This window comes from Aulonocara sp. 'chitande type north' Nkhata Bay, linkage group LG17 (genome assembly GCF_057382095.1).
Source record: "Aulonocara sp. 'chitande type north' Nkhata Bay isolate Kocher_YH1m ecotype deep benthic linkage group LG17, A_spYH_male_GT1.1, whole genome shotgun sequence".
In the NCBI taxonomy this organism is placed as follows: domain Eukaryota; kingdom Metazoa; phylum Chordata; class Actinopteri; order Cichliformes; family Cichlidae; genus Aulonocara; species Aulonocara sp. 'chitande type north' Nkhata Bay.
This window is the reverse complement of record NC_141360.1, coordinates 28,318,460-28,343,580: the sequence shown is the minus strand read 5'-3', so window position 1 is coordinate 28,343,580 and position 25,121 is coordinate 28,318,460. Positions and strand designations below refer to the sequence as shown.

Here is a 25,121-nt window from a genome sequence, read left to right as displayed (position 1 = left end):
CAGAGCAGCTTCAAAGCCAACTTGGACGCTGTGCCTGTCAGGCCTTCCCAGCATCATGTAAAAAAATAAAATAAAAGGCCATGGTGCGATATAAATACCACACCGGCATCAGTTTAGCAATAATAATATTTTCCCGGAAATACCTCATAGCTGCACAAAAACATATATAAAACAGACTGAACTGAAAATTACAAACACTTGCATTCTGTCAGTGTGTGGAACTCTCTCGCCCTCTCTAAACACTCGACCCAGTCGTGGGATCAGCAGAGGACAGGAGCTGACTCCCCATTAAACTGTCACATATTGACAAATTCTGCCTGGGATAATAGGGTGCTGTGTCTAGTTATGATTTGGCCTGATGCTCGTTTGTGTGGCTTTAAAAGTGCACTTTGCTTCACATGCTGGTCTCTGGACTTTGCATAACATTCCTCTTCCCCTCCTGTGTCAAGCAGGGTTTTGCAACCGAACACGAAGAGCCCCCTAAACACCCCTATTGTCTCCGAGAAGCCCTGTGGTGGTACCGAGCAGCTGACACAGTGTTCAGTGCGGAGGTCTTTTTCTGCAGCTCAGAGGAGGGCTGGCTGACTGGAGCTGCGGTTTCTTGGCTCATTTCTCGTGCACTGACCTGAGATGAAGCTAAAATGTGCCTAATTTTTACAGAGTGGACCCCTCCACCCTGTGGAATCCCCTCCAGCACTCCCCCCTCCGGGGTTCCCCGCCCCTCCGGACATTGTTGCGGTCATGGGAAGCAAATTCAAGCAGGCTGCTTACCTTAGTAGGTTGGGCAGAGGGATGGAGCCGGAGCCTGACCCCAGTATTCCCTTCTTTCCGCTCAACAATTTCTCCACCAAGGCGACATTCCCAGTCCGGGCGGCTTCCAGCAGCTCCTGCTCCTTCCCCATCCCGGACACAAGTTTGCAACGACAAGGAAATAGAAATCCAACAAATCTCCCATATACGCCTCCTTTCCTCCCACCCCCGACACCTTTCTTCACTGTCTGGTGTGGGAAAGCATCAGAAAGGATTCCTATCACTGCATGCTGCTGCTGCTGCTGCACGGTGGAAATAGGTGTTACTGATGCTGCAGATCAGCTCTGGCGCGCACTGCTCTCCTAAGTTCACGGGCATGCACGGGTCCGCTTCACTGCACTTCTCCCCGGTGCAGTGCAATCAGGAGCAGCGGGGAGAACCGAAGCGAATCCCTGAAGTGTGAAGTGAAGAGTAACCAGGGTTTAAAAGAGAGAGGGGGGACAAAAAGGAAAAACAAACTCCTTCTCACTCCCAACTCTCACTCCCCTCCGCTTCTCGTCTCTGACGCTCCTGCCGGTAACAGCCGGGAGGTGAAACTCCATCCGCCGCCACAACAAGCTGTCCTTCCCCCAGCTGCACTCCTCTCCTGCGAACCAAGCGCACTGCCCGGTGCTTTTCTGTGTCGCCTGAACCTCAACGTCAACTCACCTGTCGTCAAACACTGGGCTTCCTTTTCCTGCTTACAAAATAAAACAACTTTTTTTATTCTCATCCTAAATCCTTCTACATCTCACACTTGAGTGGTTTTGGATCCAGATAAAGCTGGAAGCCAGCAAAAAAACTTCTCCAAATCGAGAAGATTAACTGCTGTTATGGGGTACAATAGCTACATTATGGAGACAGAATTTCGGGTTAGGTAGGTTGAATAAATACCGACTTGTTTAGATCTATTTTGAGGCCCGGTAGATACTTTATGACAGTATTTAGGAGAGCAAATTGCTATTTAGCTTTCAATATAAGCAAAGCACAATATGATTATACACCCTAAACAAAGCAGCAGAACTCATTTGGGGCTAATCATTTATACAAATAATCACTATTATTTCTGAGCCATGTTTACTTCTGCTGCACTTATTCCCAAACACATGTACTGCTAAATTAGTACTTTTTTAATGGCCCCCTGGAGTACTGGGTCCCCCTGGGGTAATCGGCTGTTAATTAGAAGCCTTCTTTCAAATCCTTTTTGCTTCTGGTGCTTACTAATAAACACTCTGGAGATAAAATAAGCTAAAATCATTATGCTATTCCTGTACTGAAGAGAATCTAATTAGATTTTGTCCCTTATCACTTATGCGATGCTAAGCCTTTATTTTGAAAGCACTCCTGCTGTGCTTCCTCTGTTACCACGGGTTACCTGACTGGCAGACTTACTGTACAGTCTGGGCGTGGATGACGATGCTACAGCACCAACGGGAGGCTATGCCTTTGTTAGGTTCACACTCGCAGCAGCCACCGGCAGTAGCAGCCGCTGCCGCTCTCACACCTCAAACTTATTCTGGCACACTTGCACATGCGCACTCCTCCTCTGTGCGGACAGTGTATTCTCGTCACTGCTGAATAGATTTAGAAGCAGGTGAGCTCCTAAAATATCCCGCAGTCATGCTAGAGCAGAGTTTGTGTGAATGCAGAGGAGGGATTTGTCGTTTTTTTCTCTTATGTTTGCTGATGTGACAGCCTGGGAAACTGAGACTCCCTCCACCCTCTCCACTGCGCCCCCACTCTGCAGGTCGGTGCAAGCTTGGACCTGCTAAATTGGAATTTAGAAGCAAATGTTGCCTTTAAGCACTCCACCTGCAGCTGCAGTGTCACCTGTTGATCTGAAATCAGGTCAGCAATAGCAGATTTCGGCAGCGATGGGGGAAAACAAGCTCTTTGTTCGCACAGACTTATGATATTACTGTCATCCTTGCACCCACATGTTAGTGATTACATGATGCTGCTCAGTGAGAGAGCTGGATCAAGCCTCTGCTTGCACAGGTTACTACTATTATTGATTATACAGTATTTATGTGACATACATATCCCAGTAATGTGTAGGTCTGCAGATGTGAAATAATCATTTAAAAACACATGTCATCATGATCACATGTTGTTTACTTTGTGAACATGTAGAAGCTTAGGCTGGTGGAAATGTATGGTGGCCCTGAGGTGCCAAATGCATACATAAATTGCTTTTTACAAAAACAAAAACAAAAACTCATGAAAATACAGGTGCTACTTCATGAGATATTCTCACTGGTCACTTCATTAGGTACACCTTATTGGATTGGGTCCCTTTTTATCTTTGTAGCTGCCTTAATTGTTTGTGGTACACCCACCCAACAAGTTGCTGGAGACACTCCTCAGAGATTTTGGTCCGTACTAACACAATAGGATCCCATAGTTGATGCAGACTTGTCTGCTGCACATGCATGATGTGAATTTCCAGAGATGCTCTGTTGGACTGAGAGCTGGTGATTGTCAAGGCCATTTGAGCACAGTGAACTCATTGTTATGTTTAAGAAACCAGTTTGAGATGATCTGAGCTTTGTGACATGCATGGTGCCATCCTGTTGGAAGCAGCCTTCAGAAGATGGGTACACTGATCATAAAGAGATACTCAGGTATGTTTTGGTGTTTAAATGATGCACAGTTGGTACTAAGGAGCCCACAGTGTGCTGAGAAAGTATCCCTCACACCATTAAATTACCACCAGTCTGAACCGTTGATTCAAGACACGATGGCAATACTTTAGCTTTCTGATCTTAGAATGTTTTTCAGTCTATTATTGTCTGCTTTTAGCGAGCCTGTATGAAATACAACCTCAGTTTTCTGTAATTAGCTGATGTACCTAAGTGGCCGAAGAGTCTATATTAATCTGTTCAAAGTAGTGAACCTACCAGCAGACTGTCATTTCCTTCCTCATAAGAGGTGCCACTAGTATGACTGAAAACAATAGACTGCGTGGCACAAGCTGAAATTGAAATGCTCCTCTTAAAAAAGACCAAACAAAACCCATTTCTTCTGCAATACTATAATGCTTCTATAATAATTCAGTTTTTTTATTAAACCTGCACACTATCATTGTATAAAATATCACAGGATCGCTCCAACGCTGAACTAAAACCAGAGGATGAAACAGTGAAGAGGCAGCTGCAGCCACACTGGGTGTTGGACACAGATTTTGCACTTCGCACTCAGCCGAGACTCAACCTGATGCCTCTCTCGTTCATCCTATTTCCCACAATCCTGCCGCACATGGAGCTGGCAATCCTTGCACTCTGCTCCACACACACACACACACACGCACGCAGTATATAAGTGAACGTGTAAACTTTGCTTACATAAATGGGTCTGCACTGTGACGTAGCTGTCATCACAGACACATTAAGCTGCAGTATGTAAACAGCAGAGGAGAGCAGAACTTTTCTGTCTCTTAGACACACACACTTGAACACTTAATGTCCTTCTATGACTCACTGCACTTCTCCAGCCATAAAATGTCATGACCATTTATGTTCACAAAGACCAAACGGTCTGCTGCAGCGCTTCAGTGCAGCACGTTTGAGCCGACAAAGTGGCTGCACTCTTATTTAAAGAGCTTCACCCTCCAAGCTTCAATATTTAGCAGTATTTCTTACACACACACACACACACACACACACACACACACACACACAAATGAATGAGCAGTTTTAAAAGTGTTCATTAATCTAGCTTTCAAATAGAAGTTTCAAAAGTAAGTTATGTTGCAGTTGTGCTGTCAGAATGAATTTTTGTGTTTTTAATTTGTTATTTTTCAAAACATGTGTTAGATACGTTTGACACCAGCGTGCCTGTTGTATTCATCCAGCCAAATTTTTTTAGCACCTACATAAATTTACCTCTCAAATCAAGTCACATACATTTTGTTAAAAGCCTTTTCAATTTGTGTGAGAATCAATCAAAAAGGGGCAGTCGTTAACCTAACTTTGACCCTTGAAGGGTCACCGGTGTCTTGGTGATTTTTAGGAGGCCAACAATGCTGCTGTGTAAATTGTAGATGTATGAGCTATACGGCTGTGCTTCAAAAACAACACATTTTCACATACAAAAAAATGAAATATGTAGTGCTCCTGTATAGGCTGAGATAAAGTGTAGAAATAGCAGAAATCGCTGAAGCACTAAAAGACCAGGAGAAACTGCCCATTTTAGAAAGACAGTTTCTTAGGTTTTCACAGGAAAGCAAAGAAACTATAAAGCTCCAGTATTAAATCAGCCAATGTGGTTTTTCTCTTATTAGCCAACAGTGATTAAAGTCCAGCTTTTAAAGTTTGGTAGCTAAAGAGGGAGCCTCAATAGTCTGAAGCTGAAGACGACAACTATTTGACAAGGGATAAGACAAAGACGCGTACATATAAACATCTTTCTGCCCCTGCTGGATTCAAACTATCATACTGTAACAGTGCTAGGTTAATGCAGTGTTAAAGAGTCGGAGTTAACGTTTGGTAAAACTTTGTGCTATGGCGCTCATTTTCTATTTGTTTATTACATAGTTGTCATACAATTATAATGCCCTACTAAGCATAATCATGTTCTATGCACACCCTCTGGGCCATTAACTAAATAGAAACTTCACCATCGAGCCAGAAACAGTCATAGAGACTGAAATTGGAGCTCTTAATGCTTGTAGTTTAGTTGCATAAAAATAGGCTGCGTTTTTTTTTTTTAAGCGCTATTAAAGGAAATATCTACTCTCACAGTTCCTCCACCTTAAAAGGCCCAGACGGAGCAAAGCATGGTAACATTGTATTCTATGAAGGAAAACTCTTATTTAATGGCCAAATAGAGAAAGCAATTAATATGGGATTGATAGTGAGTTTAATAAAGAATGAATAGGCAACTAATAAGCAATGAGGTAATGGTGAATATGTTGATCTTAATATTTTAGATCAACATATTCACCATTATAAAAACATAGCTCAGCGTTTTTGTCTTTTTCCAAAACAAATGCTCACAGACCGAAGAACAACGTCAGTGTGTTTTGTTTGTTCATGGCAGTTTGTGTTTCACATTTTTAAGTAATGAGCTTTAGACGTAGGCACGGGAAGTCTCATAATGAGCCGAGAAAGATGTCTGCAAAGAACTTCACACCCGACACTTAGAAAAAGTGAAACCTTTTCAGTCGGATACCTTTTATTATTGTGAGTATTTCAGCAGCTTTGACAGACAAAAATACAACTTATTATTACGTGTGTATTTTTTCTTTTTTTAAGATTTTTTTTTTGGTGGGGGGGGGGGGAGAAAAAAAACTAAGTCTAGGAAAAATGGGCCAAAATAAAGCAGACGTAAAGTAAAACATTCCTCTTTAAGAAGACAGCTCTGTTAAAAATCTAATTTCAAGTCTGAATCGCTCATTCGTGGAGGCAACTAGCTGTGTTTCAGGAAACCAAACAAATCAAAACATTGTTTTAAATTAAAAAGAAAAAAAAAACAAACATCCTGAAATGAATAAATGCACCTTCAGACCGATTTAATGTTCCGAATCCACAGACACCAAAAACTATCCTTTTGTGCTGTGCCGAAGCATGTGCTGTTAGAAAAGTCACTCCCCCTAAAGTAGCCGCACAAGCGTGAGGCATGGGCACATGAACAGATAGTCTTTGTGCGTCCACGGAAAATAAAATAAAATAAAATTACATTAGATGGCAGATTAGAAAATTCACATAAAGACACACACACACACACACACACACACACACTTAAGCAATCAGGCAGCTTTACGGTGCCCTAATTTTCCTCTTTTCTCAGAGTGGATGTTTATTTCCACTGTCTCTACTCGTCGGCTCAACTTTTCTCTCACAGTTCTGATTGTTGTATTTACATTGCCTCAGTTTTAAAAGTGCAGCACATGTTAAGGAGCTATTTACACATAATTAAAAAAAATAAAATAAATGGGAATGGGTGCGGGCGGGGAGGAACAGACTGGTGTCAAAGCCATGGAAATTCACACTTTACTTGTAAAGAAATGCTTGTTCTGACTGAGACATACACTCATTCAACTGAATCACTGCAAAATCATTCAAAGTTCTGTAGAAAATAGTTATGTGTTCCCATTCTTGCACAATATACACTGTACACGCTGCGAGGACGAGCAGGAACATGATTCGTCGCTCCCCTCTGAATATGAAAGCGCTGGATTACAAATCGAATTTCAGCGCAGTGCAAAGTAAGACATTCCTCTGAAGATACGACATTCAGCGTTTCCCCATGCCTACAGGTCTGAGTGAAGCTCACTGACGAAAAGCTGGGATGCTTTTTTTAATTGAAACTTGAACAACAGAAGCAGGTTTCTGGGAATGGTTTTCTGTAGGCACGACCAAAGTTAGAAATCTCATCCTCTTGCTGTCTCACACAAACACACAAAGGTGCGCATTTTATCCTTCTTAGCGCTGCAAACGTGTGAATTGTCCGCAATTAAAAGTGGAAAACAAAACAGATGACGAGTGTGTAAAAATGCGTTTTCTCAGAGTCGTCAAAGACTCGGGATTGTTTTATTTGTATAAGTCTGAAGTCACGCGGTGGCTCGTGAAAAGGGAGCCCCCATTGTAGTTTTAAAAAAAAAATCATGTTCTTTTCCTTCTCATTTTGCGAGACTTGTAGGGTCTTCGAGAGTGGCGGTCTAGCTGGTGCTGACTTTGAGGTTCTTCAGTCGGTGAAGCAGCGAGTCCTTCTCCATCTGAGCCTCAGCCAGCGCCATCTTTGCCCGGGAAAGCTCCACCTTTAAACACTCATTCTCTTCGATCAGCATCTGAAAGAAGAAATAAATAAACATCACAATCTGCCCCACATACAGAATATGGAACATTTCATCCTTCATTGACCGCTGACATTCTCAGCAGTTCAGTTGCTGTTAATCAGCCAGCTCCAACCATTCCAGTCTCAGTTTCCCTACAGGTATGAAGTCATTCAGGTGTCTCATCGGTAGGCTTATTATACCCTCCCAGGGATCGCTGCTTATACGAAAACTTAAGAGAAATACTGCTTCTTTGGAAAGTTGGGCTGAACAGAAAACATAACGACTGCAGCAAGTTTTACCACAAAGAGGAAGAAGAACAAGCAACGGCTACAGTGAACAGTTTCAGGGGCTTTTCGTGTCTGATTCCACTGAACTATAGTGTGGCTTTTGCACATAATGACTTCTGTCTTTTAGCCGTGACCAAAAAGCCAGATGAGACAATAGGTCTTAGCTGCCTACAGTATGATGTAAAATTCTTGAGTCATTTCTCATTTCTTTTTATTGTGCTTGCAAAGAGACAGATTTTGTGGTAATATTTCAAAGCAGTCTTAATCAATAGAAGAAATGGACAGAGACCATTTAGACTCTTTGTTACTAACATCCAGTTTCAAAAACACAATTTGTTCATCAACAGTAGCTTTGCACCTACAGGGTGATCCCCAGAGAGCTATTAGCTAAAAGCTCAGTGTATCTCAGCACAGTGTGCAGTGTGTCTTTAAAAAAATTGGAGGAACTTGAAAAAGTGGAGGACAAAAGGGGAAGAAAAAAAAAAGCTATCTATATATGAAAGTCATCATCTCCTTAAGAAATAGGAAAATATCCAGTCAAAACCTGAAACAGGACCTGAGAGATGCATCTGACCCTTCAGCTGATCCATCTACTGTTCACTGACGCTTCATCAGAAATGGTCTCACCATCCAATATCTGTATCTGGAAAGCACCTGATTGGCAGTGGGTTCAGACTGGCCTCCTCAGAGCCTGGACCTTACCATTACTGACGCAACATGGGATCATTTTGACAAAGAACAAAACAAAAGGCAGCTAATATCCAAGCAAGAACTTTGAATGTCCTTCAAGAAGCCTGGAGAACTATTTGTGAAGACTACTTAAAGAAATTACAAGAAAGTTTGCTTAAGAGAGTTCAGGCTGTGCTGAAGAATAAAGGTGGTCAATAAATTGCTGCACCTAATTTCCATTTTTCCAGCAAAAATAAATGCAGAGAGGCTCAAGACTTTAAACAGTATTGTAATTCCAAACAGACCCTCGCCGTGGGATAAAGTTTAAAAGGTAATTTAGCTATTTTGGTGGCAATGAATAAGCATCGAGTAGATTGTAGATCTGGCTGAAAATGCAATGCTTTTCCTAAGTTTCTAAATATCACTCCCACTGTGAAACAAGCTCAAGCCAAACACAGAACTGGAATAGCTTTACCAAAGCAAAACCTGGCACACCATGCTTCAGCCTCCAGAATGATCAGAAAGAAACAACATTCTCATTTGGAGCTGTTTGTAGGAGAAAATGACAAAGAAGAAGAACAAAAACATGAACATCAACACTGTTTGCACATGTGGTGTTTGTTTATTTTTGCCTCTATGCTATCTTTCCACTGTGTTTTGCCGTATTTCTCACCTTCTCCTTGTCAGATGGAGGGGGGCTTGTAGGCGGAGCCTGAGTCTGCGTCGCCTTTGAAACACCACAGATGCCGCCCACAGTCTCAGGGACTGGACTCAGAGAGCTGTCAATCACTGAGGCCGCTTGCTTGGGTTTGGCCTCTCCTGCTCTATCCACTGCGAGGAAAAAGAGAGAGGGAGAAGAGGAGGGAGTTCGGATGTGTGGATGCAGCGAGCGTGGACTTTAAAAAGCCACTTAATAGGTCATCTTATATAACTGCAGTGAATCAGCGCTGGAGTGGAGGTGGAAATATCTGGCAGATGAAAATGCGTGCACGTTTGTCACCTCCTATAGAGAAAGACCCGTCGTCTCTTCTGTGTACGATGAGGCTGTCGATGTGCAGCATGACCGGCGAGGGCTCCGAGTTGGGATTATCACGAGGGTCATCATCCTGCAGGAGACACAGCACATGTTGTTGGGACTGAGTGTACCAGAGACAGAATGAGGGAGACGTTTAGTCCAAATCCATTTTCTCAAATCAGTTTCACAGCAAAGCTGCTTGACCATGAAAGAACCAAACAGAGAGTAGAAAGGCCTTTTCTTTCTGTGTCATTAAACCTTTAGTTCAAATCCAAATGCCAATTAGGCCACTGTTCAAAATATTTAACTTGATAACAAGAGAGTGCTTTAGTCTGAGGCAGTGAGTTATGGGCTCCATTAGTAAAACTGGATTTGAAGCAATGAGACAAATTTCCCACTGAAACAGTTCTGTTGGTGTTCTGCAACAGTAACCTCGGGGTAAAACACAAACTTTGCAAAGTACGAAACTGAAATAAGTCTTTTCACCTTTAAATCAATGTGTGTGTCCCTGATGCTGATCTCCATGGGCAGCACCTGGGAGGCCGAGTCGTCCTCCAGGAAAAGGGAAAGGTTGCGGAGCGAGGACATCATGAAGCTCGCCGTGTAATCGTGAAGCTGCAGCTGGAGGAAACCGTTACGTTCAGCCAACGGGGAGTGGGCGGCGGCCCAGGGCCCGCTTTCCAGCCGAGCCCGGACCGCCGGACCGTGAAGGCCCTGGATGGATGCAGAGCTGGTCTCGCCGCCAGCTGGGAAGGAAGACATATAAGCTGTTAACATCAACGCCACATTTGTGAAGCTTGGAGATAAGACAAGTCAGCTTAAACACACCCGACATTAAAATCCACCCAACATGAAATAAGGCTGGTGTGTCTTTTGAAAGTGCCCAGGAATCTGACAAGAAGAACATTTCACTTCTTGTCTAATTCAAGATTTGGACTGTTTTAATCTCTCTGTGTAATCAGGTCAAACCATCAGCTGATATTAGCTGACTGCAAACTTTTATCTCGAGATGTTTTTGAACCTACTATGAACACTGGTCTCAAATTTATGTCAGAGAAAAAAAGATGGTGCCAAAATCTCTCTTTTTTTCCTTTTTCATTCCCTTTTCTCAACATCAGTGTAGAGTCACTTTATTAGGTACGCCTTGCTAGTACTTGGTTTGATCCGCTTTTGGCTTCAGAAACAACTTAACTCTTCATGGCACAGATTCAACGAGGTGCAGGAAACATTCCTCTGAGATTTTGGTTCATACTGACATGACAGCATCAAACAGCTGCTGCAGATTTATCCAGTGGATGGAAGTAGGAGATATCTGAGTAAAGGACACTCATTTTCATGCTCAAGAAACCAGTTTAAAATGAGTTTTGTGACATTGCATGTTATCCTGCTGCAAACAGTCGGTACAATATGGGCAGACATAGTCGGCAACAATACTCAGGAAGGCTGTGGTGTTTAAATGATGCTCGGTTGATACTATGGGGTCCAAAGTGCACCAGAAAAACCCACTATTATCCCAAACAATTACTCTACCCGCAGCTGTTGATACAAGGCAGGATGGATCCATGCTTTCTTGCTGTTTAAGCTAATTCTCATCCTGCCATCCGAATGCTGGGGCTGAAAAATCAAGAAGCATCAGACTCTTTGGGTGCTACCATTCACGTGGATGTCACTTACCACCCATCAAAACACTGCAGCAGACCAAGCACACCATGTCACACTACCAAAAACTGCTCAGGAACCACTAAAAGAATGTCACAAAGAGCTTTGGGCACTGAACCTCGAATTATCTTCAACCAAATCTGAGCATCGGTGATTTCCACAGAGGTGTCACCCCGCAAACTACATCATGAAAAGGATCCACTGCTAACACCCACCAGGTGGGACTATACACTATTAGGCACTATTGAGCAGGGCATTTAAGACATTAATAAAGTTTAATATGCTCACATTGTTGTCACGGTGAAGTTTAAGGACGTTCCTTACTTCTTAAAATGTGTCAAAAACATCTCGAGGTCATCACGGTTACTTCTTCTAAATAAAGGGTGAATTTTAATATCAGGTTTACACAAGCTCAAAGTAAGAGGTGGGATGAATGAAAAGACAGAGGAAGAATAACATCAGAAAGACGAGTGGGAGACGGACTTGAACAGAAAGTTAAAAAGAAAGAAAGAACGAAAGAAAGAAAAGAAGCCGGAAGGATTTAAGAAGGTGGGCTGAAGGAGATCTTTTACAGTCCCATCGGCTCTTTCCAGCTGTAATGTTTAATTATTTCCAAAGCCTGGGGACTTGAGGGTTTGGTGGAAAATACAAGCAAAAGTTTTCATTTAATACTTTTTTATTTATTATATGAATAAAACACCTAGCACATCTAAGCTCCAAGGAGCTGAAAAGAAAAAGGTTTGCTGGTGTACTAATGAAAAAAAGAGTTTCACCCCTGAAAGACTTGAATATGACTACAGGAACTACAAAATGTGACTGTAAGAATCCTATTTTTTTGCTGGGTTTTTTTTGAGAAACAGAAGTAAAGAAGACAAAAAAATGAGTACAGAGAGAAAGAAGACGTGAAGTGAGAAAAGTCTCAAGGAGTTGTCAACGTCAGCACACAAAAGGGGGACGTTCACTGGGCAAGCGCACAAATACAGACAAGCTTTTGAACAGGTGAGAGAGTCGCAATAGGAACACTTAGCAAGGCATGAAAATGGCCACTTAAAGAAATCACTCTTTTTATTATGACAGCGAGAAGCGCGTCGCTTCCCTTTCAAACGCTCTCTAAAGGACAGTCAGGAGAAGGTTAATACTGTAGGGCAACTGCACGCCTAGCAAAAACACTCAAAGACACACACACACACACACACACACACACACACACACACACACCGAATTCTGTCAGCTTTTCCTCAGATAAAATTGCATATTCTCTCAATCCTGAGCAGCCAGGGTTGAGGCGAAGAGAGGGAAGATGGGAGTGGGTGAGGAGAGAGAGCGAGGGAGCCGGCAGCCAAGAACTGAATGACTGTGATAAGACAGGGAGGGGAGGGGAAATGGCCTACAGAGGGAGAGAGATGAAGGAAAGGAAAGGTGAAGGAAAGGGAGGGGTGAATGACAGAGGATTAGTAGGAAGATGGAGTAGGACCTGGAGGGAAGAGTGAAAAGGAAGGTGGAGGGAAACAAAGAAGGAAGAGGGGGGGAGGTAGGATAGCTTTTGTGAGAGGAGGCGAGGGGTAAAGCTGGCATTTCTCTCATTGCCTGAATCACTGGACTGAAACTGCAAAGTCTGCTGCAGTGGAGAGATGAGGTAGTAGGAGGGAAAAAGAAAAAAAAACAGGGGAGGATGGAGAGAGAGGGTGAAAGAGGAAGGATGGGAGGATTTGGGGTTAAAGCTGTCAGCACAAAAAGTAGCTGTTACCCTAAATATGGCACGAATGTGCGTAGATTTGAAGGTTGCAGGCCTAATGTTGCAAATAATGGGACCACTCACTCCATTACGGTCACATTTATCCTCTGTTAAGTGCCACACACACACACGCACACACACACACACACACACAATACCACATCAGCACCCCGTGCTGCTGCTGCTGCTAAAAAAAAAAAAAAAAAAAAAAAAAAAAGGAGCACCACACACTCCTCATGCGTTGCAACACACGCCGTCTGCATCTGCAGCGCATGCCACTGAGCAAGTCCTGCAAACCGTAACACACACACACACAAACAAACAAAGAAACACGTACACAGATGGAAAAAGAGGCACGAATGCAAGCATGCACGCTAGGCTACAGATGGCGCATTAACACGCAGCAGTTACCTTGGCTGCTTTGTGCAGGTATTGGTACTGAACACACCATACCTGTGGGGAGTTATGGAGGGTAAATAAAAAAGGTGAAGGGGGTGGTTGGTAGTGGTGGGCTGTTAGTGTGCGAGTGTGTGTGTGTGCACTTGAGAAGATAAGTGGATTCAGACTCAGGCTGCATTCATCTACCAATCATCACACAGGGATGTGCCATGAAATGTCTGGCTTTGTCCCAGAAACTCCACCAAGGATGGCAATTCATTCTCAAATCTGAGAAGCACTCAAAGCCTTAAATGATCAATAAATCACTGCTGTAACTGAGAACAAACGTCTTTTTTCCCCCAACACTCTCTATATATCACCTTCCTGCTTTCACTGGCATCTGCTGAGAGAGAAACGTGGATGTCCTGATGTAAGCTGCTGTTCACCCCATCATTTCAAATGTGAACAACATTTTTTTTTAATGTCAGGTGTCGCCTCAGTATCCTGATGGTCTTTTCCAGGACCTTTATCACATGTTCCTTCCTCTCCCTGTCCTAATGATCCCTCTTACTCTCTGAAACACTCCACCCTCCACCTCCTCAAAAAAAAAAAAAAAAAGGATAAAAAGCCACAAAAAAAAGCTGTAGCTGGATTGAGTCTAAATCCATTAACAAACACAGGTGCACACAATTTTACGTATTAGCACTGGTTTTGCTAATTATCAATTGACAATGTGGCAATATTCATGTGATAGTTTGGCATTTGTAACATTTAAATAAAAAAAACACTCAAAAATAATTAGAGCTCACATGAAAAGCTGTTTGTCTCATGCTCATTCTCAGACAAAACTTTAAAACATGCGCGTAGCCGACTTGCATTTCTTACCCAGGCTGCGGTTGCTGAGGTACTGTCTGAGGCTGACATTTCCCAGCTGGCTGGGTGTGACCCGGCCCACCTCCAGAGCCACGGCTGTGCTCTCGCCCATGGCCTCCATGCCCACACACACCGACTGCACCTTCAACACCAGCACTGACACCTGGAGGTGAGGAATACATATTTAAAAATCGAATAAGCTGCGCATGCTGGCTTTTTATTGTTCATCCCAAAACCACTGTTTCTTACTGTATCTTTGGTGGGCTCATCAATGCTCTGTGATGCTGCGCTGGCAGAGTCGGGGGACTCTCCCCCCTCGTGCTCCTGACCAGTCGCTGCCTCGATGGCGCTCTCTGCGGTGCTTTGTTCACTGATGACGTCCTTGAAGCCTGAGATGGACACGTCGTCTGCAAAGTACATAAAGGAATACAAATGTGACACACACAGACAAATAAACACATGTATGATCATGATAAAGAGAACCATACACCCTCTGATGAACTCTAACGTTTTACATAACACATAATAAAAAGGATCTGTTATAAACTAAGTGCATGTCGTGATTCAATAGTTTGCAGAACCACCTACAAGAGCAATAACTGAGCTCACCTTTTTCTGTCCAACTTAATCAGTGTCTCAAAGTCCTTAAGAAGGAATTTTGGCAACTCCTTTTTAACAACACTGCTACTTTAGTTCATTGAAGTTTGCAGGCATTCGTTAATGCACAGCTCTCTTAAGGTCCCACCACAGCAGCTCAATCAGGTTGAGGCCACTGCAGCACCTTTATTCTTTTCTTTTGCAGCAATTCTGTTGTAAATTAGCTACTTTGCCTGGAATCATCGTCTTGTAGCATGATCCAATTTGGGCCAAGCTTTAGCTGGACTCAATGACTGCAAAAGGTGCCCATGTCCTATGGTTGCAAAACACGCCCAAATCATCGCCCAGCAGTTGTGCTGATATGCTGTGTCAGGCTTTCTCCAAATATAGGGCTGTGAATCATGTCCAAACACCTCCACTCTGGTCTCATCTGTCTAAAGGACACTGTTGCAGAAGTCTTGTGGTTTGTGTAAGCTGTGCTGCCATGTTCTTTTTAGAGAGAAGAGGCTTTGTCCTGACAACCTTTCCAAACGCGCCGTACTTGTTCAGTCTTTTTTTCTAGCTATCCTGTCATGAACTTGAAATTTTAAGACATGAACCTGTCTTGTGACAGGCCTGTAGTGTCTGAAGTGCAGTTCTTGGGCTTTTACAGTTTATCTGAGCATTGCAGGGGTCTGAACTTCTGGTGAATTTGTTACATCATCCACTCTGTGTTGAATGTTTCCCACTTCTAAATAGTCACTCAGTGTATGATGATGGACTTCAGACTGTTTGAAAAAAATGCCCAAAACCCTTCCCAGTTTACCAAAACCTCAGCTTTTACAAGTGGATCTGATTAACAGCACCTGCCTACTATTTACCCTCTTAATCCCTGTGGAAGCCTTAAGGCTGTAGTTATTTTTTCCACACGCAGCTTCTGCATTGTTGGCCTAAATTTTGTTGATCCAGTATAGTATATCATGTTTTGTATTCATTAGTGTAACTTTTTCCTTTCTCATGTAATCCAGTTCACCAATGCACAACCAGCACAATGCTGCCACCTTAAGGCCAAACAGCAAGCTGCAACTACACCTACACAAATCATTAAATCTTGATCCCTGCGGAGATATGCTCTACTCCATGAAACACATAAGAAGTCCAAAGGTCAGGATAAAATGGTGGAGCTTAGTGCAACTACACGATATTTTTACCTCTTTCCAGCAGGCTGTAAGTGTCTCCATCCTCCATCAGGTAGCTATCTATGGAGATGTTGTCCAGGGACTGCAGAGAGGGGCTCTTCTTCATATTTTTATAGGACACAGAGAAACTGGACTGGGAGCGATCCCGCATCAAACGACCACTACAACACACACACATACACGGGCGCATGAGGAGGTGTGACAGTAGTGACCATAATCACCCCGATCACTCTGTTTCTGCTTGAGGTACAATTTTCATGCATGCAATTAATTCTAAGTTATGACTAATTTATGACAGACTGAGTAACAGTGACATAAAAAAGGAGTCCAGTGAAACTATTTCATCACATCTGATAGGAGTTTGTGTTATGCCGACACTAGCCGACACCACAGTGCTCTCTCTGAGCTGACAGAGCCTACTCGACAAGTCATGAATTAAATATCGCTTCATTCCTTTGTGTAGTGTTGTTTAAGGTCACGTAAGAACCAAGTGTGCTAGCCTCACCAGAGCGCCAGAAATAATCTCAAGAAAAATTCAGATCAGACAAAAAAATAAAAGCTGCTCCCGACAGACTGAGAACACAAGGCGGGGGGGGGGGGGGGGGGTGGACTGTCACAAAGGAAGAGCTTCCCATTTCATCTCGACCATGAAGGGTTAACAAATAGACAGCAAACAGAGGGGAGAAAAATAACACATACAGACATGCACTCATGCAAATGCATGCCCACAGAGGATGCACATATACACATTTGCATTTGTACTCATCCACAGACTGCAAGCAGGAGGACACACACACAGGGTACATGTACACCCTCATTAGCACAGCTAGTCACAGATCCAGTGGCTTACATGTTGGACATGGAATAAAGGGAGGTGGATCTGCTGGAGTTTGAGGAGCTGAGGAGATCAGATACCACAGACAAACTTCCTTTCCTTGATAGAGAGAAAACACACACACACGCACACCTCGCATGGGTCAAAGCAAAGGTCAAGAGGCAGAAAATGAAATGAATGAGTTAAAACACAGAACATCCAAATGTCGACAGACGGCAGATGAGAAAACACATGTAAGAAAAGACAGCAGCTTGTGGCTGGCCAACATTCAGAAAGTGAGACAGGTGATGTGAGAAGACTGAACATTCAGACTGACGAGCACTCATGTGGGAATTCGACACACAGCTCTTGTGTTCAGGAATAGACATGAAATTAGTGAGAGAAAGACTCATTTAGGTCAATGACAGCGAGGCACAGAGGTCTTTCTGAAAAAGCTGTCTGGATCATTTAACAAAAGTCTGACAACTGTGACATACGATCACTTCTCTGGATTCAGCACCGCAACGCTATTTAAACTGGGTGCAAATCATCTAGTAGAAAATATGTTTGCTGGTTTACTTATAAAATCTAATAGATATTTGATTTTTTTGACATTATGTTTGCAGCTAAGGGTGTACTCAGCACTTAGTACCGTTGTCTTATCCTGTGCCTACACACTCCTGCTCCCCATATTTTACTCCATTGCTTTTCTCTCTTATAAAAGGCACAACTAGTTTCATATGACGGTCACCTACGGAACCACTTTAACCTTTTACATGCAACTAAAATAGTTGGGCAAAAAAAAGGGATTGTTTAGCCTTTTTCCTACATAAATAACTTTATCAATTCATTAACTAACAACCCTGCTGTCAATTAATTTTCTGTCAGCTAAATCAAGTCATCAGCTGAACATTTCTGGACTACTTATTGAAGGCTGAACTAGTCTGGAAGTGGTTTAAGTGGTATGTTTCAAGCTTTAAAGATCATATGGAAATTAAGATTTCAGCTTCAAACATTAAGATTGTTTGAGTTTGTTTATCCCCCCCCCTCAATTACACATTTGATTACTCTTCCTCGTCTCACCCAAACTGGTCAGTGTAGATGTCTGCCCATCCCTGAGCCTGGTTCTGCTGAATGTTTCTTCCTGTTAAAAGGGAGTTTTTCCCTCCCACTGTCACCAAAGTGCTTGCACATAGGGTGTTCATATGACTGTTGGGGTTTTCTCTGTTGTATTATTGTACAATCGACCCCACAATATAAAGCGCCTTGAGGCAACTGCTGCTGTTATTTGGGCGTCGTATAAATAAAATTGAATCAAAACTTTTTCGAACTCCACAAATAAAAAAGAAACATATCCCAATTTAAAGTTGCCTGTTGTCACTTTCAAGGGCCTATTTTTGTGTTTCTCAGTTATATTTGGATTACTCCATGGAAGCCATGATCTGATCTGCAAATGCATATTTGCAATTTCGCAGTTTCCTCCCTGGTGACGAGAGCTCCGTTTCCAGCTACAAGCGCACTCTTCAGCACAGAAGAGAACAGAGTATCCAAATTGAAGGAAACACTTCAAGACTAACACAACCGGGGGCATCCTTTTCTTAATAAAGAGTCCTGCTGTAACATCTTAACGCCTGAGAGAGAACGTCCTGAGCTGTGGTGCAGCCACACCAACACAATCCCCCCTCAGCCCTGTTCGTAACATTTGGCTCCCTGCAAAGTTACATTTAGGTTGTAGGGTCACTTTTAATAAATGAAAACCAGGGCAAATCTCAAATGCACATGAACGAGTAGTCAGATCAACCAGAGAGTGATCCAAACGCAGCAGGAGTGATGAAAGTGATGACACAAGGAGACGGCCTTTCAGGGGATATGTCTGTTTTTGTTTTTTTATGGGTGTGATTCTAGTCCTTGTATGGTAGCAAATTTGGGCTTTAGACCTTGGTTGGATAAAACAAGCATCTGTACAACATTAGTTAGGATGTTGACATTGTAATGGCCTCTTTAACATGCTTTCCCGACTGGAAAAGATTCTACAAAGATTAACTTGTTAATCAACAAAATCATCAGCAGACTAACCTTATTAAAATTATGCTTTGTTGAATCCTTAATATTTTTTTTGTTTATCTCTTGGTGTTCAGCACTAACTTAATAATGCACTTACACAGCCTGTACTGCAAGCATCTGATTCCTGGTAGAGCGATTCCTCTTCTGCAAATGTGTGAAACTGAACTGTATAAACAAAACTAATTACTGGCTTATCTCAGCGGAGTCTAAATGTTGAAGCAGCACAGTTCTGCCTTAACGTATTAGTAATGACTCTGTTGTGGAAACTAATAGCATTCGTGAGACAAACTGAATACCTGGATATTGACTGAGGCATCTTTGCAGCCTTGTCTTTGTCGCTCCAGTCTTTGCTGCTGAGTGGATCAGGCAGATGGTCACATGGTTGGCTTTTGGAGTCTAACCTAGATCCCATATCATCACCTCCAGACAACCCATCCATCAGCACCTCGCCACCTTCATCTGAACTCCCCCGCCCAGTCCTTTTAGCTGGAGTCCTCTCCTCCACTGACGTTTTGTGGTTCAAGTCGGGATGTGTAGTTGAAGTGGAAGCGGGAACGAGAGGTGCAGGAACCTGCATGGGTCCTCCCTCTAAGCCATGGCTACATAGCAGCTGGTCTACAGTGCAAGACTGCTTGGCTCTTCCACCTTCTGAGCCAGATCCTTCATTGCCTTTCTCTCCCCCGTCTCTCGCATCACTCGCAGGCTCCAGAGTTCCTCGGCTCTCTGAGGGCGACAGCTCCGAGCCTGGAGGAGATCCTGAACCCTCAGGCTGCGGAATGGGCTTCAGGAGCAGGGACACCTCTGTGCTTTTGAGCAGGAGGCCCAAGCAGACGGTGAACGGCTGGCGATCTGCCGGATGGTGGGAAGGATCCTTGCGGTCTCTCTTGGAGCTCATCTTCTCCATATCCTGCTGTAGTGTCTGCTGCAGGGATTTGATGGTGCGCTGAAGCTGCATCAGAAACACATACTGCCGATGGCTTACCTAAACACACGCACAGAATAAAGGCGTTATTAAAGATGTATAAATGTGTTAATGCTGTGAAGCTTTTTTCAGGGGGTTGTTAACTATCAAAGGTTTATTGTTTAACTTCTTAACTTTCCTGTCTCTTTTCAATCTGTGATGTTTATTCTTTTTATCCCTGTAAAGGTAACAGGTCAGAACTGTTACCATTACCAATTAAGTAGATTTTCCTTCCTATTTAGGTTTCAAACCAACCAAAAGATATGGAATTTAAAAAAAGCAAATTAGATACAAAAGCCTTTATGAAAAAAATACCTGAGCGCTCAGATGCTTCTGCACATGCACCAACACATGCACATCTGCATCTTTATCTGATGACAAAGAGGAGGATGAGGAGGGCAGACTGTCTAGTGAGAGGGGTTTATGGAGACCATTACTGGCTGGCAGTGCTGAATTGCTATTGTGAGGTGATGATGTCGTTGCATCAGTGCTGTAATACTCCTTTAATAATCGCTTCCTCTGTAAACGTGCGACAGCCTCCGCTGACGAGCTTCTGGACAGTCCTGGTCCAGCAGCACTCCTCAGCTTCTCCTGATGCTGGACGAGCTTTGCTGGCTGACACGCCCACACAGTTAGAGGGAAGGAGTCCACAAAGGGCTGGGGCCGCCCTTTACCTCCGCGGGTTCCTTCATAGTCCACCCAAAACTGGGCAAAGTGCAACGCCCAAAAGTCAGTGGCTGCAGGCATCTTGAGGGCGTCCGTGCCCATCGTGGGCACCACCAGGCCCCGATAAATGTCGTGCAACTTGGTGTCCTGTTCGTGAGCGTGGCGCTGGAAGACGGGATGGAGGATTGGTAAAGAGGATGAGGAGCGAGGGAAAGAGGAAAAAGATGAACAGAAGAAGGGTTCCTCTTCAAAGGCCTGCAGAAGGGCTTCAAGGTGGGATCGTGTACAGTTGGCCGGGTGTCGGGTGTTAGTGGCTGCCATTTCTGAAGTCTGAATTGAGATGGAGCGAGGCAGGTCAGCAGGCGAAGAAGAGTCCTGATCAGTGGGAATTACGAGCTAGTGGAGAAATAATAATAATTTTTTAAAAAAGGCATGAATCCGAGAAAATACAGTCCAAGCTTCAAACCAGGAAACGGCCTATCCCTCTGCAATCCTTCTTACCTTCAGCATGAGGCCGTCAACCCTGATGTCAACATGCTCGTCTGGTTTTTGAGAGTCATTGAGCTTGTAGATCTCCATGAACTGCTCCAGACTCTGCCTCAGGTCGAGGGCAAAGAGGTTGAGCCACACCAGGCTGCGAGGATCCAGGACCAGCTGAAGGGCATTGAGCTGAGCATAAAGGTTTGGACACGGAACTGGAGGAGCAGAAACATGATGGAAAAGATGGAAAGGTTACATGATATTTAGAAACACGTAGCAGAAAGTAATAAGACACTATACGCATTAAAAAAGAAGAAGGAAGGAATGGTACTTAATTTGCTAAATGTTATTTTCTTGGCTGCACACTCGAAGTCAGAAAAGTAAAAAACCTTTAGTGGCTCTCATAATGTGTGCTAATAGAGCTTGTGAGAAATCCATAAATGAATTAATTGGGTGATCCCTCATCCAGAGCACTGAGTGTAATTCAGAAAAATCAATGTTCTCTCAGCCACACAGGAGTCAATGACTAACCCCACAGCTCACCGATTGGACTAAATGGACTCGAAAGTGTGATGGGAGATAGAAAACCTACCATGAAGCAGAGCCCGGGTTTAGAAAAATTGTTATTTACACAGCGCACGATCAACTCATTTATTTGTGAGGTGAGAAAATAAATGTATCCTGAGTATCAAGGCACAAAAGTCTTACTAGGGTAGTCTTTTCCATCAGGGAAATAGTATTCTGTGAACTCTACATGGATGGCCGGCATCTCTGACGGAAGGTACAATGACTTCTTATTACAGGAGATCATGGTCTTGGGGCTGGAGCGGCGCTGGTCTGCTGTTGAGACCTGAAAAATGAATTAAAGGTAGTTGAGAAAATGTATACAGCCTCAGTGATTTCCTGCAGAAAAAGTCTGCAACATTACTGAACCTGATAGATGCTGAAGTCAGCCACCCTGAGAACAATTGAGCTGGACATGAGCTGAGCCTTGGGAGTCTGAGGCGGAGGAGGACTGAAGGAAGCGCTGGAAGATGTGTTTATCTTACCTGGAGGGAAAAGAAGAAGGTATGTGTAGGTAAAACAAGAGGAAATGACTAAAAACACAACAGCAGAGAGGGCGGCAAACAGTGTCACAACTCAGTTCTCCAATGAGAAACTTCTGTGCCTAGACAAAGGTGTGTATCACCGCACCAAACTGTGCGCAAACACACCGCGATACCTGGCTCCAGGCACCAGCAGCACTGCGCTGGAGGCTGTGCGTGTGGGCTCCAATCTAGTAGTGAGGAGTGTGTCTCACTAAGCCCTACTGCTCCTCCTCCCGCTCCTTCCTGACTTCCTAGAGAGCCATACACATCGTCCCTAAGGGACACTGGAGGACAGAAAACCCACAGGGGTGATGTGCTGTGGGTACAACAAAAATGCACCTAACACCTGTGTGTGAGCGTGTGTGCTTTTACCATGCTTTGGGGAACTGTGGGTGTGGCTCGGGCCTTGCTGGTCTCGAACTGTGCTCTTTAACATCTCCACGTTGGTCCTGAATTCATCCAGGAGGCTCCGTGCCCAGCTCTCTCTTGTCTTAGTGGCGTCGCTGTAGTGCATCCAGTGAGCGCAGCTGTCACCTATGAAGATTGAAATACAATTAATAAATTCTGTTTGTTTAAAGTAAACAGTGTTTATTTTGTTTGGCAGATTACTGATCTCAACAGCTGAATTCATACCTGCTCTGTGGAAAGGGTAGTAGTCCAAAGTAATGGAGCTAAAGGAAAGCTGCATGGCTCCACCGGTTATCCTTTTATTGACGACTATACACCAGAGGCAAAAAACAAGAGACCTCAAGTTGAAAACAATCATGCTTGTCATTTGTGTGCTTAATAAAGTAAACACGTAAAGCTGCACATGCGTTACCTTTGTCCTTAGCATGGATATCATCGCAGATGTGCAGGTCTAGGTGTGTGATCTGGAGATGGTGCGATGTCTCGCACACATCATAGGCGCTGAACAGCTTGGCCATGGTTGCACTCTGGTCAGCAGCTGAGGACGCCTGTTGGGTGCGAACCTGTTGGGCTGAAGGGGGCGGCGATGACACCTGGAGAACACAGAACGTTTTAAGTGTTGACGCTTTGCCCGTGTTATAAACGCTCTGATAGATCATCCTATTCTTGTCACTGATGAGGTTTTCAGTTCATTTCCTACAAGAGTGACTCATGAAGATTGATGAGTCCAATAAAAAAGATGAGCGGTGAAGTACTCGGTGTTTCCACCAGGTGGCATATAAGGCCAATTTACAGGAAACTGATTCATTACTGTAAAGTAAAGCTGCTGAGATATAGGAAGGTGTGAATATGAGTGGGCGATGGCTGTCTGTACATTTTGTGTCTCTGTGTGTGTGTAGAGAGCAGGAAAGTAGGACACTGACTGAAAGATGCTAAAAAGCAACAGTGAAAGACATACTGTGGGCACAAATAGGGAATCAGACGTGATTTTGACAAGCATGAGGACTAAATATTACACCATGGCTCATTCACACACAATTAGAGCATGAACAGGAAGAGGAGGAGGAAATGGGGAAAAATGGAAAAATGGGGAGGGTGACAGAAAGAGGGGAAAAAAAGGTAAGAAAATATGATAAGCGTTCTCTATGCGTGGAAAACGTCACTGACTGGTACCTGGTCTTCTGTGGCCATGCTTTTCCTCTGCTGTGCAGACTTCTCCATAGCCTCACTGAGGGACTTGGCATACTGCACCATAGCTTTGAGCTGAGAGTCTGTCAGCACCCACAGGAGGTCATCCAAGATCAGAATCAGCTTGGAGGCCACCACGTTACAGTCTTTGATCTGAATCACACAGAAGAGTTGCTATAAACAAGCAATATGCAGGTGGAGGTTCGCCAAGAGTTTCCAGGAATGTAACATGACACCGAATTCACAAGAACATTTATCAGATTTAAAACAAACAAACAAACCGAATACAGGTTTTTGCAGTTTAAGGAGCATCTGTATCTTTGTCCAATAGGAACTCAGCAGGCCAATTACTTTTGCTCAGCACACTAAAATCCCCTTTGTGTTGAAGAAACTGCATACTGGTTGCCATTTTGGCTGAAATAAACACCAGCTGTTTAATGAAGCACTGCTATTGGCCCTGCAGCCTGTGAGGCCACACAGAGGGGTCATTGTTCACAGTGGACAAGCCGATGTTGCCTAGAGTCTGGGTTTCAAGCCTGCTCCGTCAAATGTCATAGCATGAATATCTGAAAGGGCACATGCGTGGTATCTAACCCGTCTCTTGAGAGTGACTCGGATCTTGGACTGGTTGGTGATGAGGCGGATGGGGGCGCTCAACATCTCGTGCTCGGCGCTCTGGATAGCGTCGGCCTCGATCCGGATCATCTGCCAGCTGATCTCTTTAAATGTCAGAATCTGAGCGAAAGAAAAAAGGGCAGTAAATGAGAACGTTGTGTGTCAAAATACCCTTATTTTGTTTAAAACTAACAAACACCGACCTCTCCTTTCTGGGGGTCCTGAATGCGAGTAAAGCGTAGGTCACCGATGCTCCAGCTGGTGTTGACGCTGTAGACCTGCAGCTGGGAGAGCTCAAAAGACGCGTTAAAGGCCTTGGCACTGATCCGGATGATAATGGAGTTGATTGATAAGGATATGCCCTCTACCACCTTCTCAGCAAAACCATATTCACTGTAAGATGCACAGAGAGGGGGGGGCAATAGATCATTAGTAGCCTGTCAGTCATCTGCGTCTTTCAACAAACAAAAACCTCACACATTATCTAAATAACCGCCATGTTTTGTATTCATTAATTTTTGAAGATAAGCTTTATTGATAGCTGTATAACAAGCAAAGTAAATATTAGTCTTATCTCTGAACTTTGATTTGTGACCTTTATGATCAGAAATAAACTCCCATCCCATTGTTAACTCATAAAAATGACCCTTTTTTAATACTAGTGGTTGAGTAATTAATATTTTTTAGAGTGGGAGGGTTCCGGTTTCAGTGCTAGTACTCTGACACTGTTTTAGCTGCCCCTCAGAGTCATTTGATTTATAGTGGTGTATGGTGACACAACAGAACTGTTTTAAAAATGTCTGTTTTTAATTAGTTTTGATTTTTTTTTGCCATTACTGGTCAGCACTATATATATATATATATATATATATATATATA

The 25,121-nt window shown here is 43.5% G+C and overlaps 2 protein-coding genes across 6 annotated transcripts in view; both read right to left on the bottom strand.

Moving 5' to 3' along the window:
• Positions 1 to 1,406, bottom strand: part of anks1b (ankyrin repeat and sterile alpha motif domain containing 1B) — a 275,289-nt gene extending 273,883 nt beyond the window's left edge. The window contains exon 1 of one of the 3 annotated variants that reach the window (XM_086269113.1): positions 772 to 1,406. In XM_086269113.1, the coding sequence (XP_086125239.1) occupies positions 772 to 902 (131 nt within the window). In that variant the 5' untranslated portion in view covers positions 903 to 1,406. The remainder of the gene's footprint in view (positions 1 to 771) is intronic. The other 2 variants (XM_086269110.1, XM_086269111.1) reach the window with 2 other exon arrangements.
• Positions 1,407 to 5,934: 4,528 nt separating this feature from the next.
• Positions 5,935 to 25,121, bottom strand: part of bltp3b (bridge-like lipid transfer protein family member 3B) — a 32,806-nt gene continuing 13,619 nt past the window's right edge. The window contains exons 5-24 of one of the 3 annotated variants that reach the window (XM_086268381.1): positions 24,446 to 24,635; positions 24,222 to 24,362; positions 23,613 to 23,780; positions 22,852 to 23,032; positions 22,665 to 22,748; positions 22,404 to 22,565; positions 21,877 to 21,992; positions 21,652 to 21,793; positions 20,965 to 21,158; positions 20,113 to 20,859; positions 19,133 to 19,818; positions 16,809 to 16,892; positions 15,971 to 16,119; positions 14,433 to 14,590; positions 14,196 to 14,346; positions 13,344 to 13,385; positions 10,025 to 10,284; positions 9,524 to 9,629; positions 9,197 to 9,354; positions 5,935 to 7,579 (exon numbers count right to left, since the gene is read on the bottom strand). In XM_086268381.1, coding sequence (XP_086124507.1) covers positions 7,451 to 7,579; positions 9,197 to 9,354; positions 9,524 to 9,629; positions 10,025 to 10,284; positions 13,344 to 13,385; positions 14,196 to 14,346; positions 14,433 to 14,590; positions 15,971 to 16,119; positions 16,809 to 16,892; positions 19,133 to 19,818; positions 20,113 to 20,859; positions 20,965 to 21,158; positions 21,652 to 21,793; positions 21,877 to 21,992; positions 22,404 to 22,565; positions 22,665 to 22,748; positions 22,852 to 23,032; positions 23,613 to 23,780; positions 24,222 to 24,362; positions 24,446 to 24,635 — 4,048 coding nt within the window. In that variant the 3' untranslated portion in view covers positions 5,935 to 7,450. The remainder of the gene's footprint in view (positions 7,580 to 9,196; positions 9,355 to 9,523; positions 9,630 to 10,024; positions 10,285 to 13,343; positions 13,386 to 14,195; positions 14,347 to 14,432; positions 14,591 to 15,970; positions 16,120 to 16,808; positions 16,893 to 19,132; positions 19,819 to 20,112; positions 20,860 to 20,964; positions 21,159 to 21,651; positions 21,794 to 21,876; positions 21,993 to 22,403; positions 22,566 to 22,664; positions 22,749 to 22,851; positions 23,033 to 23,612; positions 23,781 to 24,221; positions 24,363 to 24,445; positions 24,636 to 25,121) is intronic. The other 2 variants (XM_086268382.1, XM_086268383.1) reach the window with 2 other exon arrangements.